The sequence below is a fragment of the Lampetra fluviatilis genome, chromosome 8 (assembly GCF_964198595.1).
Source record: "Lampetra fluviatilis chromosome 8, kcLamFluv1.1, whole genome shotgun sequence".
NCBI classification, from domain to species: domain Eukaryota; kingdom Metazoa; phylum Chordata; class Hyperoartia; order Petromyzontiformes; family Petromyzontidae; genus Lampetra; species Lampetra fluviatilis.
In genome coordinates this window covers 2073260-2089578 of record NC_136282.1, presented here as the reverse complement: position 1 = coordinate 2089578, position 16319 = coordinate 2073260, and the positions used below count along the sequence as shown (strand labels likewise).

General features: G+C 46.0%; 1 protein-coding gene across 4 annotated transcripts in view; it reads left to right on the top strand.

The window, feature by feature from the left end:
* The window catches only part of LOC144933774 (receptor-type tyrosine-protein phosphatase O-like), an 83174-nt gene extending 67388 nt beyond the window's left edge, over nt 1–15786 (top strand). For all 4 annotated transcript variants that reach the window (XM_078858879.1, XM_078858878.1, XM_078858877.1 and 1 more), the window contains 5 exons: nt 1137–1271; nt 1909–2031; nt 8650–8813; nt 9212–9347; nt 12204–15786. In XM_078858879.1, the coding sequence (XP_078715005.1) occupies nt 1137–1271; nt 1909–2031; nt 8650–8813; nt 9212–9347; nt 12204–12359 (714 nt within the window). In that variant the 3' untranslated portion in view covers nt 12360–15786. The remainder of the gene's footprint in view (nt 1–1136; nt 1272–1908; nt 2032–8649; nt 8814–9211; nt 9348–12203) is intronic.
* Nucleotides 15787–16319: the final 533 nt, after the last annotated feature.

Here is a 16319-nt window from a genome sequence, read left to right as displayed (position 1 = left end):
TCAAGAGCCGCAATGCGACGTGAATGCGTACATCGCGTACATTACATCGGGAAGCAGCTTGTAAAGAGGCGCCTTCCTAGACGTTATGCACAGTAGTTTTGACCATGTGGCCCACAAAGGGGTTAGAATGATACAGAGTAATGTGCACAAACTGCTACTTGATTATTTGCCCCTGAAGGTAAAATCTATATACATATAAATGTCTGCGTATGTATGTACGTTGAAATTCTTTCGCATCGTACGTAGCCAATCGTGCTAAACAATGTATATATTTATATAAATATATATGTTGTATTCTCATGAAATGAATTAATTTGGTTAGATATGTGTTTTATACTAAATAGTTTTTTTTTATTTACTCGGTTACGACTATATTTTAACTTCATAATTAGGTTTTCACAGCTGATATGATTCAAAATAGATTGAGTTCGGCATCGTAGTCATCTGGCCAAAAATGTTTACACACTTGATAATAACACGGCCTTAAGATGAAAAAACGTTTTGGGAATGGCCCTTCTTTACAGCACATAAATCATTATGAAGAAAGCTTTTTGCCCGTGGCCTGTTACATGTATGTTTAATATAAGGGAGTGTTTATGGACGAACCTTTTGAGTTTATTGTTAACTCTGCTTGTGCTTCATTGCCAATTCTGCAGCACCAAATACTTCGTCCAAAATGTTGTCCTGTTAAGTGGTGGAGGGTTACGCAACAAAATTTGGCCAGATCATTGTGTCAGAATCAGAATATGTATTAATACTGGTGGAATCCGACGAGCTATAAAGCTATGATTCACAGATGTCCAGTAGGGGTGGGTAAGAACATTACAGCAAACTATACAAAAACAAGATAGGAGTGCCAAGTATAGGAAAGGTAAATAAATCACTGAAAACTATATACAAATAAAACCAAACAAGTGTTTTTTTTTTATTTTACCAGGTAAGGCCAACTCAGCTATATCGCAGCTCTTTTTTAGAAGCAACCTGGCCACAAATAATAGCTCAACGAAGTGGCTTATCACGTGAAAATCCACAGCAGAAAAATAATCTAGGCTCATGTCTCTAAATGTGGAGGGAATACAAATAAATGATGAATCTGTAAATAGTTATTTTTAAAGACCTGCCTTGTCATTTCGCAGGGCCAAAACTGGATACGGGAGTTCATAGCCACACAGGGACCCTTACCCAACACCCAAGCTGACTTCTGGCGCCTGGTCTGGGAGCAGAATGTTCGCGTCATCGTCATGCTCACCCAGTGTGTGGAGAAGGGACGGGTACGGTTACACGGACATGCAGGACACGAATTGAAGTTGAGCTTCAAAACGTGTTCAAGTTACGATGCCCAAGTTACGACGAGTGATATTCCATCTAGCCTGGCTGTACAACTGGACCGCCTAACTAACATTTAATTTCACATGTTGAGTCCCAAGTTTGGCAGCTGATGTTTTGACAACCATTCATCCTTAACTTGGTTTTGCGATTTGAAACATCCTGTATTGAAACAAAACTGCAATATTGTACGGCTATGATTTTGATATATACATTTTATTTGAAGTTTTAATGTAATCATTAAAGTCTGTGTTTTTACATCTCATGTCAAGGATATGAATGACAGCGCTTGGTGTTTTGTGCTGTAGCTTTAGTTCATTGCAATGATGTTTTGTTGTGATAGTCCGGGATAAATAGGAATTTGATTTTATATATTGACACAAATGTAGTTCTTTGCTGCTAAAGACCGTTGATTATCGTCACCTTTATATCTTCATAATCATCATCATTATCCATCATGTATGAGCTGAGAAATGAGCTGAGAATCATCTCACCAAAAGAATACTGCCAGAATCTCTACACATATCCTCAATCCATAATCATAACAACAATAACATGCAAACGTTTGATTAAATTGTTCAGACAAAATGTGACCGATACTGGCCCCTGGACACGAACCCGGAGTGCCACGGAGGGGCCTTGGTCCAGCTGATTTCTGAGTACGTGCAAGAGGAGTGGACTACGCGCACATTTAAACTCATGCTGGTAAGGGGCTGTGCTCATCACTCTTGTGAACGCAAGTCAGCATTTACAGGGCTCTAGTGCTGATGTACACATGGGTTATTCGTTATATAGATACCCACACTAAAATGATGGGGTGAAATGATTGGGAACGGCAACGTTTTAATTCACAGCCTCTACACATCTCCCACCGATTTGAGCTGGATAAAGGTGGCTATCCACGTGACCTTTAAACCAGCACTGTGGAGGAAGAGAGGGTTGGTGGATCAGAGCACAAATGTTGCAAAACTCCCTTCCCGTGGACGTTGAGATGTCATACCCTGGCACGCCAGGAGAAGGCAAAAATGTGGATTCCACCTGTTCCATATGTATGGGGTAGAGTGTTTCCCCCTCTCCAGGTGCTCTGGTTTCCTCCCATGTGTAAATACTCATTAATTGCCAATAATAGCTAAATATATAGAGGACCACGAAGCTTGGGCAATAGTTGGTACCGGTTCATTGCTTAGCTGCCTTCCTACTTGTCTGTGGTTCTTCGTGCCTGAGTCATTTTCTCTATGAGAGCATGCAAATAGAAAGTTGAAATATGTTAATTCTCTCCTCGATAAGATATGGAGCCATCACTTTCACAATATTGAATCAGCTGTGAACGAGTGAGTTAAGAGGGCCATAAGAAAGCAGTGGGATGTCTATCACTGGATGGCCCTGTATTTGTTGCAGCTCATTGATTGCAATTATAGCCTCTATAGTAAATATTACAGACACAAACGTAATGGTGGGGGGGGGGGGATATATCAACCTCATAATTCCAGTACTTTATTAAATATATCAATAACGTAGGAAATTTATATTTCAGAATGGTAAATATTACAAACCAATTTTAATTCCTTAATTTCAAACAGGAACACAAATGCACGTGTTAATTATAATACTACAAATAGTCATATAACACCAGACGAAGCACAATTACATAAAAAAACATGTTTTAATAGTTTTTTTGGGAGCATGCTGCATTATGTACCTGGCATACTTATAGTTCGATTCCCAGCCACGACTAACATCAGTGGCGAGTGAACTGGTTCTGAATAAAACTTCACGACACCACTTCACGGCACCAACTAATTTGTTTAATGCTCAAAGTGAACCATATTACGTTTTAAAAAAAAACATATTCTCTTGTTTCTTTGTTACATAGACACAAGAAGGGACATGGTATACAGCTAATCCTGCACTGACTGCACTACGCAAATTGAACCTTGAGCACGTGATCATTGTACCGATGATCAAATATGCCGGAATGTATCTGATTTCGTGAGATCCTGAAAACTAAGCAGAGTTAATCCTGGACAGTACTATGATGGGCAACCACCATGCATAGAAGGCAGGTGTTACAGGCTGCTGTGAGGTCTGGCAAAACAACCCCCTACCTCTTCGTGGTGCCGGACGGCAACGCTGTAGTGGGCAGTGCCGTGGGGGGTGGGCCAATTTAAACTGGCCTTTCCCCTCATGGCGTTTGTAATCACCACAGCAGCTAAATGGGGGCTCTGGACGGGTGCGAGGGGCTGATAACTCCTCCGCCTTCAATTAATTACCTCTAAACCACGTCTGATTTTTTTTATTAATAAGCTTGTGCCGGAGGCCCCAGGGGAACAGGCGTCGATGACGTCTCCTGGCCAAACCGCATTTGGCGGAGCCAAGAGACTGAATCCTTACCCTCGGGGCTCCTCTAGAAACAACAAAAACCCACTACGTGTGGCCACGTGGAATGTTCGAATGCTCACTGCAGAGGAGAGGCTGCCACTCCTCTGTCTGGAGCTAGACCAGTACCGCCTGGATCTCTGTGGTATTCAAGAGGTCTGGTGGACCGGCTCTGGCTCCTGCCACCATGAGGGGTGGACAGTCCTCTTCTCGAGGCAGGAGACTGCCAAACAACAGGGAATGGCTCTTTTTTTGAACAAAAGAATGAAAGGGGCGTGGGAGCGTGGCGGTGAGGTGTGGGAAGCTGTAAGCTCTAAGCTACTTTGGGCTCGCCTTCCCATCAACCAGAGGCGAGGAGTGGTGGTCGTGATTACTTATGCCCCCACCGAAGACGAACATCCGTGGAGGGATGCAGGCAAGGCCGATGAGTCAGATGCCTTTTATGACCTGTCACAGGTGCTAGCTAGAGTAGCCCCTCGGGATAGAGTCATCTTGTTGGGTGACTTCAATGCCCGAGTTGGTCATGATGCTGGCACCTGGTCTGGAGTGATTGGAAGGCATGGGCCAGATCAGCTCAATAACAACGGCAGGAAGCTGCTCGATTTTCGTGCAGCCCATGGCCTTGTAATTACCAACACGCTGTTCCGGCATCGGCGCATCCACACAACATCATGGATGCATGCCGGGTCCAAGCAAGAACATCTGCAGGACTACATAGTGATGGAACAGCAGATGCGGGCCCATGTCCTTGACACCAGGACCTACTGTGGAGCTGATCTGCCCACTGACCATCAACTTGTCATTTGTAAGATGCACCTGCCATTCTTCCACTCCGGTGGTGGGTGTACACCCAGGACCCCATTAAAACCCTTAGTGGCATGGTCTCAACTAGGTGATGAAAGTTGCAAGCGAGAATTTCATCATCGCTTGCGGCTGGGGTTGGCATCGTCCCCCACTCCTCCTGATGTCGAGGGGAGGTTTAGGACTGTGGCTCATGCAGCTGCAATGGCTGCTTTTGATACCCGGTCCAGACCTCCCCAGAGACCCTGGCTGACAGAGGAGGTGTTCAAGCTTGCTGAGAAAAAGCGACAGGTCCACTCTCATCGGCTACAGCATCCCACGTCGGAGAATGAGGAGGCTTACCACAGCCTTCGCTCGTAGGTTCGGAGAGCCGTGAGACGCTGCAAAGATGGGTGGTGGTCGCAAGTTGCTGAGGAGATGGAGTCTGCCTTAATGGCCTGCGATAACAAATCGCTCTTTAATTCCATAAATACGAAACCTGCAGCGCCACACCTATTACCATCATTAGGGGAAAGAACGGTGATCCAATCTCCGACCCGCAGGAACAGGTTTGCAGATTTGCTGAGCATTTCTGTGAGGTCCTGGGGGAGGGGAAATCCCTCAGCCTGGAAAACAACATGGGACAAAGTGGGAATGACCCTGCTGAGGCTGCGGTGCCTCAAATATTGGAAGAAGAAGTCACCCCCTGTGAGTGTCTGGCTGAGGTGCCATCTGTTGAGGAAATACTGAAGGTGAGTCTGAGACCAGGAAAGGCACCGGGCAGAGATGATCTCCCAAACTAAATGCTGAGCGAGGGTGGCATTTGTGCACAGACTACCCTACATGACATCATAACAACAGTCTGGACCACTGGACGGGTTCTGCAGCATTGGAAGGGTGCACTGGTGGCCCCCCTCTTTAAGAAGGGGGCCCGCACAGACTGGAACAACTGTAGGGGCATCTCACTCCTCAGTGTATTCCACATCGCCTCGCTAGGCACGCTGAGGAGAGACTTGCGGAGCCCCAATGCGGTTTAAGGAAAGGGTGGTCCTGCATAGATGCCATATTTTCTGTCTGTCTGCTACAGCTGAGGTGTAGGAAATTCCAACAAGACCTCCATCTCTGCTTTATTGACCTGGTTAAGGCCTATGATATCATCAGTAGGCCTGGCCTCTGGGTTGTTCTTTGTGCTTTCCGAGTCCCTGACCCTCTGCTCACGATCATTAAGGACCTTAATGATGGTGAGCGGCCCAGGTAAAACTATGTGGCTGGGAGTCGGAGCCATTCCCTGTATACCTTGGGGCAGAGACGGTTTCTTCATTAGGGCGATTGGGCGACGCACCACCAATGTCATTCAACCACAGAGTCACGCTAGCCGTCACTGTGCCTCTGGATATAGTCCAATCAGCGTCATGTCACGTTCTGTGGAGTACCGCCTCTTTTTGGGCGATTTCACTCCGGCTGAGAATCGCCCCGAGTGGCCCCATAGACTTACATTCAAAGATGTTTTTTTTCGAACGGCGGGCGCTCCAATGCATTCTCTATGGCTTCCGGGAGGGCTTGCACTAACGTGCTTACGTCATCATACGTGCTTACGTCATCATACGTAAGCACGTTTCATCCAACAATATAATTTGTCGCCACCTAGTGGAATCTTTAATAAAATAAACTTTAGTGGTTTCTTTTAATAGTGAGTATAGAAACAAACAAGATGTATTGTAAGAGTCACTTTATTTTTCATTAATATTAAAGAAGTGAAGTTGCCTTTACATGCTTAAGCTGTTAATTTATCCATTGCATGGGTGGACCTTATCCTTATCAATCATCCAGACATTTGCCCCCCCTGAGAGATTTTGCAGGAGCCGCCACTGCCTTGGGGTGCGACAGGGATAGGGCAGTTGTGGAGAGAGTGAAGAGTTTCCCATACCTGGGTAGTGTGCTCATGACCGGCTCTGGTTTAACAGCAGAGGTCTCACTCCGAATCAGTCAAGCAGCATTATCTTTTCATCGGTTGCATAACGCTGCGTGAAAGATACCTGGTATGTTGCTCCACACGAAGCTTCAGGTCTTCTCGGCCACAGTCATTCCCTCCCTTCTCTATGCTTGCAAAACGTGGACCCCCCTAATGGATCATCTTCGCCGGTTAGAAACATTTAGGCTGGTCTGCCTACGATCCATCCTGGGTTTAACCAGGCTGGATTGTGTGAGGAGCTCACAGATCCTTGAAAGATCTGGACAAAGTTACATCGATGAGCTCCTCCGGCTGGCAAGGCTGCGTTGGCCGGGTCCTGTAGCCCGCATGCCCAGCCACCGCATGCCTAAACAGCTTTTGTTCAGCCGTATCGAGGGGGCTAAACGGGCATGGCACGAGCTAGAGAAGAGATGGAGTGATATGGTACAGGAGGATGTAGAGCTGAGTGGACTTGCCGATGACTGATACCAGCGGTGTCAAGATCAGCCTCTGTGGAGGAAGCTCGTGAAGGACGCTACTGGGCAGTTGGAGGCAGTCGCCCTCCAACAACAACGGAGGGCGGAGGAGCGACGCTCACAACAACGAGCGGAGCGCCGGGTGGCTAAAGCACAGCAAGTTGGGACAGTAGGGGGCACAGGTGGTGCATCAGCCAGTCGTCTCAGTCAGTCGACCTGTGGCATCTGGGTCTGCCCCATGACCTGCCAGCGGGCGTTCGACACTTCACATGGCCTCAAAGTGTACATAGCCTGGCACAAGTGTCGTGGTGACGTCACCACCACTCATTGGCGAATGGCGGTTGTTGTTGTTGTGGGGTTACGTTCTTAGTGGCAGAAGGCAGTGCAGCACAGCCCAATGTCTCTGCTTCCCATCTACACCAACCTCCTCTGACCAGCACGGATGGTCATCTCACATGGCATCTGTGAAAAAGAGCTTCATAGCTCATCGGATTCCTCCAGTATGAGCAAACATTTTGATTCTGTGTGGGGAGAGGCCCTCATCCACCAATTGATGATCAATATCTTTGATAAATAATCTATCAACATATGTCAATATATACTTACATTTCCTGTATTGAAATGCTCATTGGGCCATTTAAGCAGAGTGTGCATTGTGCTCACAAGAATACATCTTCCCACAATGCATTGTGCCAGCAACATTTTCAGTGTACTTTTAATGAAAACCAGTTAATTTCGAAATAGTTTTTGTATTTATTGAAGGGTTGGTCGTTACCCAATACCCACTATTCGTGTAACTATTTGATACCAATTTAAACACTGATCATGAGAAAACGTTTCTTGAAAATGTGATTCTCATGAGGCCCCATGGTGTAAACAAGTGTAGTCTCCAACTCTTACTGTGTACTCGACCTCTCTGGCCTCTCGTTTGTACATACCTGTCAACCCCTTATCAGTGCCTACCTTATTACAGACAAATTCAGACGTTATTGGTCACCCCGTTCCCTTATAAATTTCAACGTTCATCCTACAAAGTCCCATCACAAGGGAGAAACGAAAACAAATAGACGATTTTTTTTACTCGCATTGAAACAGCTGTATGCCGTATGGACCTGAAAACAAAAATTCCCTGTAGAAGAATACAGGTAAATTGTATGGGTTGACAGCGATGTTTGTATGCGCTGTGAAGAAGGGCCATTTCCCGAATCGTCACCTATTATTTAATGTGTTTTCTTGTAAGGTCGCTGTGTTTTTGATGACCGTGTTGAGCGTTTTTTGTTAAACATATATCTCGGCTAATCCAACAACAATCGTTGTGCCCTAATCCCTCATAGGTTTTGTCTTTGTTTAGGTAGAAAGGGTCAAACCTATTCTTATTTTTCATCATTTTGGATACTGGCAAAAAAGGTCCCGTAGATCTAACTGCTTTCCCAAGCTATACGTGTCCTGATACTTGCATTGCCTTTGTACTGTTGCCTTTTGGCGTTCTCTAGTCTGATACTGGTGAGACAAGGCCATGAAAATAGCTGTCTCTGGTGTAGGCCAATCAGTTTCAAAGACAATGCATACATTATCAGAGAATGTTTGTTTGCATGTATAGCTAATGCAGACTCGATGCCTTGAAAAAGATACCTATTTGGTGTTTGAACATCTTAACAAGACTCCTGTTTCATTGCCACAAAGGGGTAAAACCTATTCTCATTTTTCACCATTCTGTGTTCACACTTTGCGATGCCGCAGCAGGAGGAGGAGGAAACTCGTGAGATCACCCACTACAACTACACGGCGTGGCCTGACCACGGCGTGCCCACTGACAAGAGCATTGCGGGGTTGCTGCAGTTTGTGCGTTTGGTCCGCGGCTGCCAATCGGAGCCCGTCGTCCGTCCTCTCGTGGTGCACTGCAGGTTCCGTCTGCTCACCCACTGCATGAGACGCGTGTGATGTCACTCACACCAAGGGACACACGCGGTGTGTCACTCACACCAAGAGACACACGAGTGTTTCTGACACCACAAGTCACACTCATGTCACACCACAAGGCATGGGCGTGACACATAACAAGAGGAATGCAGCATCAATCACCCCTTTAAAAATATATATTTTAGAAAATGTTATGGGTTTTGTCCCTTCACAATTCCCTCATCTAGGGTTTGTGACCCACATATATTGTCCGCAGTTGACAAAAAATATCAGGGTGTTTTATTTTTCTTCTTATTCTAAATGGCGATATCTACATTTCTCTGAAGTCACCTGAGTCATGCCAGTCCCAGGCACGTTTTTAGGCCGCAACTTTGTTTCGCAGCGCCGGCGTGGGCAGGACGGGCACCTTCATCGCCCTGCACCGCTTGATCCAGCACGTCCGGAAGCACGAGTTTGTGGACATCCTGGGCCTGGTGGCGGACATGCGGCGACACCGTCCAGCCATGGTGCAAACGGAGGTGAACGTCGTCGCCGCCGCTCATCAACCCCTCCATTTCCCACCGTTGTGGCCGAAAGGCATCCAGAGTAGTGCATGAATCTCCGAAGAAGGGCATTTGCAGCAAATCTCGAGTACAGGATGCCACCCGTCTGCATTTGACCTGGGCAATCCGGGAACTGGGGTCCAGGTTTGAGTGGACGGGAATTGATTTCTCACGAAATCTGGTACTGTTGTTGCGGTGAACTTTATTGCAGTTTCGATAGACCCATGGCTGACTTGAAAAATATGTCAGGGTACAGTTTGTGGAAGTCGTGGCAACCCGGTTATAGGAGGAAGTGTTAATAATAATTCAAATGTATAATGATGCGCATTCCATCCTAGGATCCCAATGCGCAATGCATGGAAAGCAGGAAACAAGAACAGAACCAGGGCAACCAACCAAACTAGAGATGAAAGGCCACTTTAAATAGACTCGGATTTCCAGATTTCAAGTGGCAAAGCGTTCCATAGCTTTAGTGTCATGCTAAAAAAAGCACTGATCGCCAAAAGAGCGCAACCTAGACCTGGGAGTGCTGACCAGTTGAAGATCAGAAGATCTTAAGGACCTTGATGGAATATATCAATGTATTAGTTCCTGCAATTAATATTAAGGGTTAGAGACACCATCACAGCTGGAGTGATGTACTCCTGTTCCAGATAGAACAGCCTAGAGCAGGTGGGGGTTGGTGATTTTCTAAATGCCATATTTGATGTAAAGTTTAGCCTATATGAAGGTTTACGTGCCACTGTCTGACGCACAGAATAAGCAGGGTAATGATTATATGAGGTTATATACGTTGGAGTTTTACAGCCATTGAATTGTTGTTCTTGAGACAGCATATTGATAAATATACAGCTCACAGGAAACATATCTGTTTCGGGGAAATTGTGTTTTTCAGGAGAGTTGTAGTTTAGAGTGAGAAAGACTCTCTTGAATATACTAGAGAGGATAGGTGAAGTACTGGGTGGCGCTGACATGGAGTGTTCCCCAGAGTCAGTGTACTGGGGTATGTTGACACGGTCGGACTGGAGCTAGTCTCTATCTTTTCGTATTCCCTTGGCGAGGTATGAAATAACTATGGGAGAAGAGAGGGCTTTGACGCCGGGAGTGACAGGGCCAACAAGACTTCTGCGTCTTGAGCATAAAGAGGGTGGCTGCTGAGTGGGTTAGAGTGAGGAGTATCCTCGTGGGGCTTAATGTAACTACAGAGCACAATTATTTCAATACTTCTCGAGGGAGACGCATTTCCATTCTACGTGACTTTACCGAAAGAACCAAGAACATGAGGCCTAGTTTAGATCAGTGGTTCTCAACTGGGGGTACGCGGATCCTCACCTGTCAACTCTGTCTCTTTTTGACCTTATTGGTCACCTCGTGCCCTTAAATCTCAACGTTCATCCTTCAAAGTTCCATCACAAAGGAGAAACACAAACAAATTGAAAAAAAAATGCCCGTATTGAAATGGATGTATGCCGAATGAACCTGAAAACTCAATTTTCCTGTACAAGAATACGGGGTAAACCATATGGGTTGACAGGAATGCAGATCCCTGGGGGCACGTGGCATTGTCCCAGGGGTTACGTGAGGTGATTTATAAATGTGTGAAATTATATTGTACGTGAGAGCCGTTGGTGAATAATCATGTATGCATCTGCCAATATAAATTTACTACAATAACATTAAAATCTATATGGTAACCTAGAACCATGTAAAATACCTTTCTAAACTCATTGATTATAAACAATGCATCATCGGACCTTTCTTGCCAGTATCAAAATATGAGAATTGGTTTTACCCATTTTGCCAATAAAACAGCTGTGTTAAGATGTTAAAACACCAAAGACAAACCTTTTGCAAGGATTCACGTCTGCATTAACCACACATACTTGCCGTGAACTTGTGGTGAACATTCAAACATGTTTTTGTTTGTATGTTCACCACAAGTATGTGGTTAATAGCAGACACGATTCCTTGCAAAAGGTTTCTGTTTGGCGTTTTAACATTTTAACACAGCTGTTTTATTGCTAGAAAGGGTAAAGGCAATTCGTATATAAACAATGCGGTTTACAAGAGTAACCAGCGAGCGCGAACAAATCACGTCATGCATGCAGAGCGTTCGTTGATTTTTTTGTATTTGCTTGCAGTTACCAGCTAGTTAGGATTACCTCAGAAAATGGACAATTGGTGAAAATATTGATGTGTTCATTATTTATACTTTTTTTCTCAGAACCGTGTTGGGTCAGGCAAGTGGGTTGCTCGGTTGAAACAAAATCCAAGAAGGGAGGTAGAGTAGGAGCCAAACAAAGGTTGAATATACCACTTGTTTAGATAACAGGGAACTGAGAGTAGGAGTATTGTCGGGGAAAAGGTAAAAGTGACAGAAGGTACAAGTTGAGCAGTATAAACGAGAGGTCACGGACCACGCCCGGCCCTTTAGACACCCTTTGCCGAAGGTGATATGGCAGTGTGGTCAGTATGGCTGGAAATTTTATTCACCTATCTCAAAAATGTGTCTTTCAGTTTTCACTGGCCTTCAGTGCCGAAAGCTCCAACAATTCCCAAATGTTAACGTTGGCAAAGTGTACAAGAAAATGTTCACACCCCATCCTATTGCCTTTATTTATATGCACACCCGAGACGGAGCCCAAATCAACCCCGCGCAGAGGGAGAATGCAAACCGTAGTCGCTGCATTGGGAGCACAGTGCGTGCCCTGTCAGTGCCGTCTCCTGGGACACATGAACCAAAGTTGTCGTTGACTTCTCGATTATCACCGACACCAGAGTGACCGGTACGCGTGCGTGTTTGTGTTGCGTTCTTTTTTTTGTCGTTTTTAGGACCAGTATCTGTTTTTGCACAAGTGCGTGCTGGCCATGTGGAGGGAGCGCAAGTGGCAGGAGCCCTCCTATGCCATCGTGTTCGAGAACATGAGCTCTGAGCCGCCGGGCGGCGGCCGCGCCAGTAGGCCGGGCTGCATGGATTCCTCGCCGTGATGCCAAAAGTACATCGTGACCACAGCTAGAGTTCCAAATCCACAGAAGCAGCTGGCTCAGACATAAAACTGAAACTATCCACACAGATGGTCCCCCAACGTACCAGGACTTAGAGGACACAGCCTCGTTACCTTACGAAGCACTCACAGCCACCATTATTGCTGCGACTTGGTAATCGCATTTGTTATTGTATCGGTAAGCATGCGGCCATTAATAGAATGTAAAATATGGATTCGCCGCGGGTGGAATGACCACGCGAGGACGAGAGGCGTGATTGTTGTGTCCTCGTAGCTCGTTAGTCCCGTACTAGCCCAGTAAAGTTTAGAGAAGAGTTGTATATCGTTGTAGATGGTTGTAGTAATATTCCACTGAATCAACAGGAAATCAGTTAGGACTGTGCGTGTGTGTCTACAGAGCATATGATCAAGAAGAGTGTCAGGAGGCACTAGCGGAGCCAGTGGTGGGGGTGGGGTTGCACGTGCTCCCCCATCATTGGGGTTTATTAGTAATAAATCGGCATTTTGCGACCCCCACTGCCACTATGTAGCATATTATTACGTGCCAGGGACTCTATGAGATGATAGGACAATAGTCTGAGTCCATAATTGGCAATAAGTAACGGCAAAGCAGTTATAAGTGACTCACATAATTGTGCGCAGTTACGTTTACAGTACACGACTTCCCTGAAGGCAAACACCTTCAGTGAGCACGATGCCGATCACACACGGTTCGAATTCGATCCTCAATTGATGGCTGCGCCATCGCCACACATGCGTCGAATAAAAAGCAAGGGACAAGTCCTTACTTACTAACAATTCCTCTATCATTTTCCATTGCTGGAGGGGTTGCCCCCCCCCTACCTGAAAATCCTGGCTCCGCCATTGTCAGGAGGCAATGATTCTCAAGTGTATGACTGAGGGAGTGGGTTGGGGGGTGTTCTGTGAAGGTCACCTGGCATAGCATCATCGCAACAGCCTCCACCAAAGGAAGAGTTCCATTAGACGTGAAAACTGATTTATTTTCTTAACAAGAGGGTCACAGAGGCATCACTCCTCAGCATTCTATTGTCAACAGTTGTACAGCATCACCTGGCGATGCATGCTGAGGAAGGGTGCATACAACCCCAACGTGGGTTCAGTCGAGGGTTAACTTTACACAAATTCCATGTTTTCCATCCGTTTACTGCGACAGGTGCAGGTGTTTTCAATACGAGACGTATATCTGTGACGTGTACTTGGTCAAGGCCTGTGACATCATCAATTGAACCATGTTGCAGATGTTCCATTGTGCCTTTGGTGACCTATGCAGTGGGCCTCAGCAATACCTGCAGGTGTCTCTGCCAGGTGTCATGTGCACAAGGCCTGCCGACGACTGCAGATATTGCAATACCAGCATAGTGATCCCCGAAGTGCTCTTAATATATTTATAATAGCAATCGCGTACGCATGGCATAAACCATTGTTACCTGGCACAATAATGCCATGCAAAACAACAACCTCCCACCCTGTAATATATATACTACCACTACCAGTATATTATTTTGGGTGCCACGGTGGCGAGATGTTAACTACCTCGCCTGATATACAGGAGGCTGTGGGTTCGATTCTGACCCTGACACCCGCTGTATATTTGGAGTTCGCATGTCTCTCTCCCCATGGTCGCGTGGATTTTTCTCCGGATCCTCCAGTTTTTCCCTCCACATTTAAAAACATACAATTAGAGTATTCAGCTGCTGCTATAAATGTCCACATGATAAGCCACTTCGTTGAGCTATCATTTGTGGCCAGATCGCTTCTGAAAAAGAGCTTCATAGCTCAGTGGGCCTTGCCTGGTGAAAAAAAATACTTTTTAGTTTAGTTATTTTTACTCAAAAATATATTTTTCTCGTGTCCGACCACCACAGTCATATGTTTGACCAGTTCCGGGTGTATGGTGGTTATGATGGTGGTGGTGGTAATGATGATGATGGTGGTGATGATGGTGATGATGGTGCTGGTGGTGGTAATGGTGGTGGTAATGATGATGATGGTGGTGGTAATGATGACAGCCTTTGCCGAAAGTGATATGACCCGCATACAATCTATCCTGGATATAACCAGGCTGTATTGTGTGAGGAGCTCACAAATCCTTGAAAGATCTGGACAAAGTCCCATCGGTGAGCTCCTCTGGCAGGCAAGGCTGCGTTGGCTGAGTCATGTAGCCCGCATACCCAGCCACCCTAAACAGCTTTTGTTCGGCCGGATAGAGGGGGCTAAACGGGCGCGGCACGAGCTAGAGAAGAAATTAAGTGATGTGGTCCAAGAGGATGTGGAGCTGAGTGGACTTGCCGATAACTGGTGCCAGCGGTATCAAGATCGGCCTCTGTGGAGGAAGCTCATGAAGGACACTACTGGACAGTTAGAGGCAGTCGCCCTGCAACAACAATGGAGGGCAGAGGAGCGATGCTCACAACAACGAGCGGAGCGCCGGGTCGATAAAGCACAGAAAGTTGGCACAGTAGGGGGCACAGGTGCTGCATTGGCCAGTCATCTTATTCAGTCTGCCCCGTGACCTCATGCCAGTGGGCGTTCGACACTTCACGTGACCTCAACGTGCACATAGCCTGGCACAAGCACCGTGGTGACCTCACCACCACTTAGTCGTGAATGGCGGTTGTTGTTGTTGATGATGGTGGTGTAATGATGATGATGGTGGTGGTGGTGATGATGATGGTGGTGGTGATGTGGTCCAATCTGTTGCCCTGGTGAGGCACGCATGGTGCACGGCTCCCCCAAGAGCCGACAAACTCAAGAGAGGTTCCATGGTCCGTGTCTCACCAAGGTCACTTGTGTCAATATTGACGTTACAAATCGCTTATCGCAAGCCTTTTCAATGTATCTGCAATACCGCTACCAATACATTGGTTTGCTACTATGACATAACAACATTGCTATTATAAATTGCTTATCACGTAGTATGACTCAATGCCTCGTATTGGAAAATCATTTTCAGAAGGCGGATCCTGATGCTTTTATTAATTTCCCATTGAAAGTGAACAGTGATGCCAATGTGGGGTTTGCGTCCATCATTGCCCAGTTCACCCAGGTGATACGGAGTGATACCAATCTTTTGTGTTTAGTGACACCCACCAAATCGAGTTGATTATATCCACGATGCCAATAAGACCGTGGCGGTGTCATGCGATCCAATTCAGTGCTGCGATCGCGTGTATTGTGCTCATTATCATGGTGGGAAAGCACACGTGTAACTTCGTGCTGAGGAGTTATATCCATTCACTCTCCAACAATGGGGGTGACTAACATTGTCTACTCGCTCTACTTCTTATTTCTTTTGAGTCGTAGATTTTGAGCGGGCTCCCTGATCCACACATGCATACATTTAATGCTGGTAAAATATAAATAATAAACTGATGAATATGCGGACACAACTCATTGGATGGATTTGAGCTATTGTGTCTGCGCTAGAAGCTTAAACCCCTTCCTTACGAGGATGTATAGGCTCTGTTCCTTGCACAGAACATGGGCACGAGGAGGTGGTTACAAAAGAGCTGGGTGAGTGGCTCCATATTTCCCATAACGTCTGCATATTGTGATTGAGGATGCATTGTGGAGGTAGAAGAGTTCATCTGCCTGTGAATATAAATTTGTCATGGCTATAGCTTCTACAATCTACACAGATGTGTCCAAATTGTGGCTACCAAACTTTTCTACGTGAAATTGAACTCCTTGTGCTAGAACATCGACAACCAACTCACAAAACATGTCAGCATTCATACGAACAGGCCTGCCTGTATACCGTCCTGGTGGGACTACACAAACAGTTTGCATATATTTACAAAGGCCTCTGTGATTGCCCGAGCAGAGTAGGCGAGGCTGAGGTAATTTTTGTCAGAATCGGTGTTTCCCTTGCCGCGAATCCACTTTCCAAATATGTTTTGTTCATCTGAAATATATCTCCCCG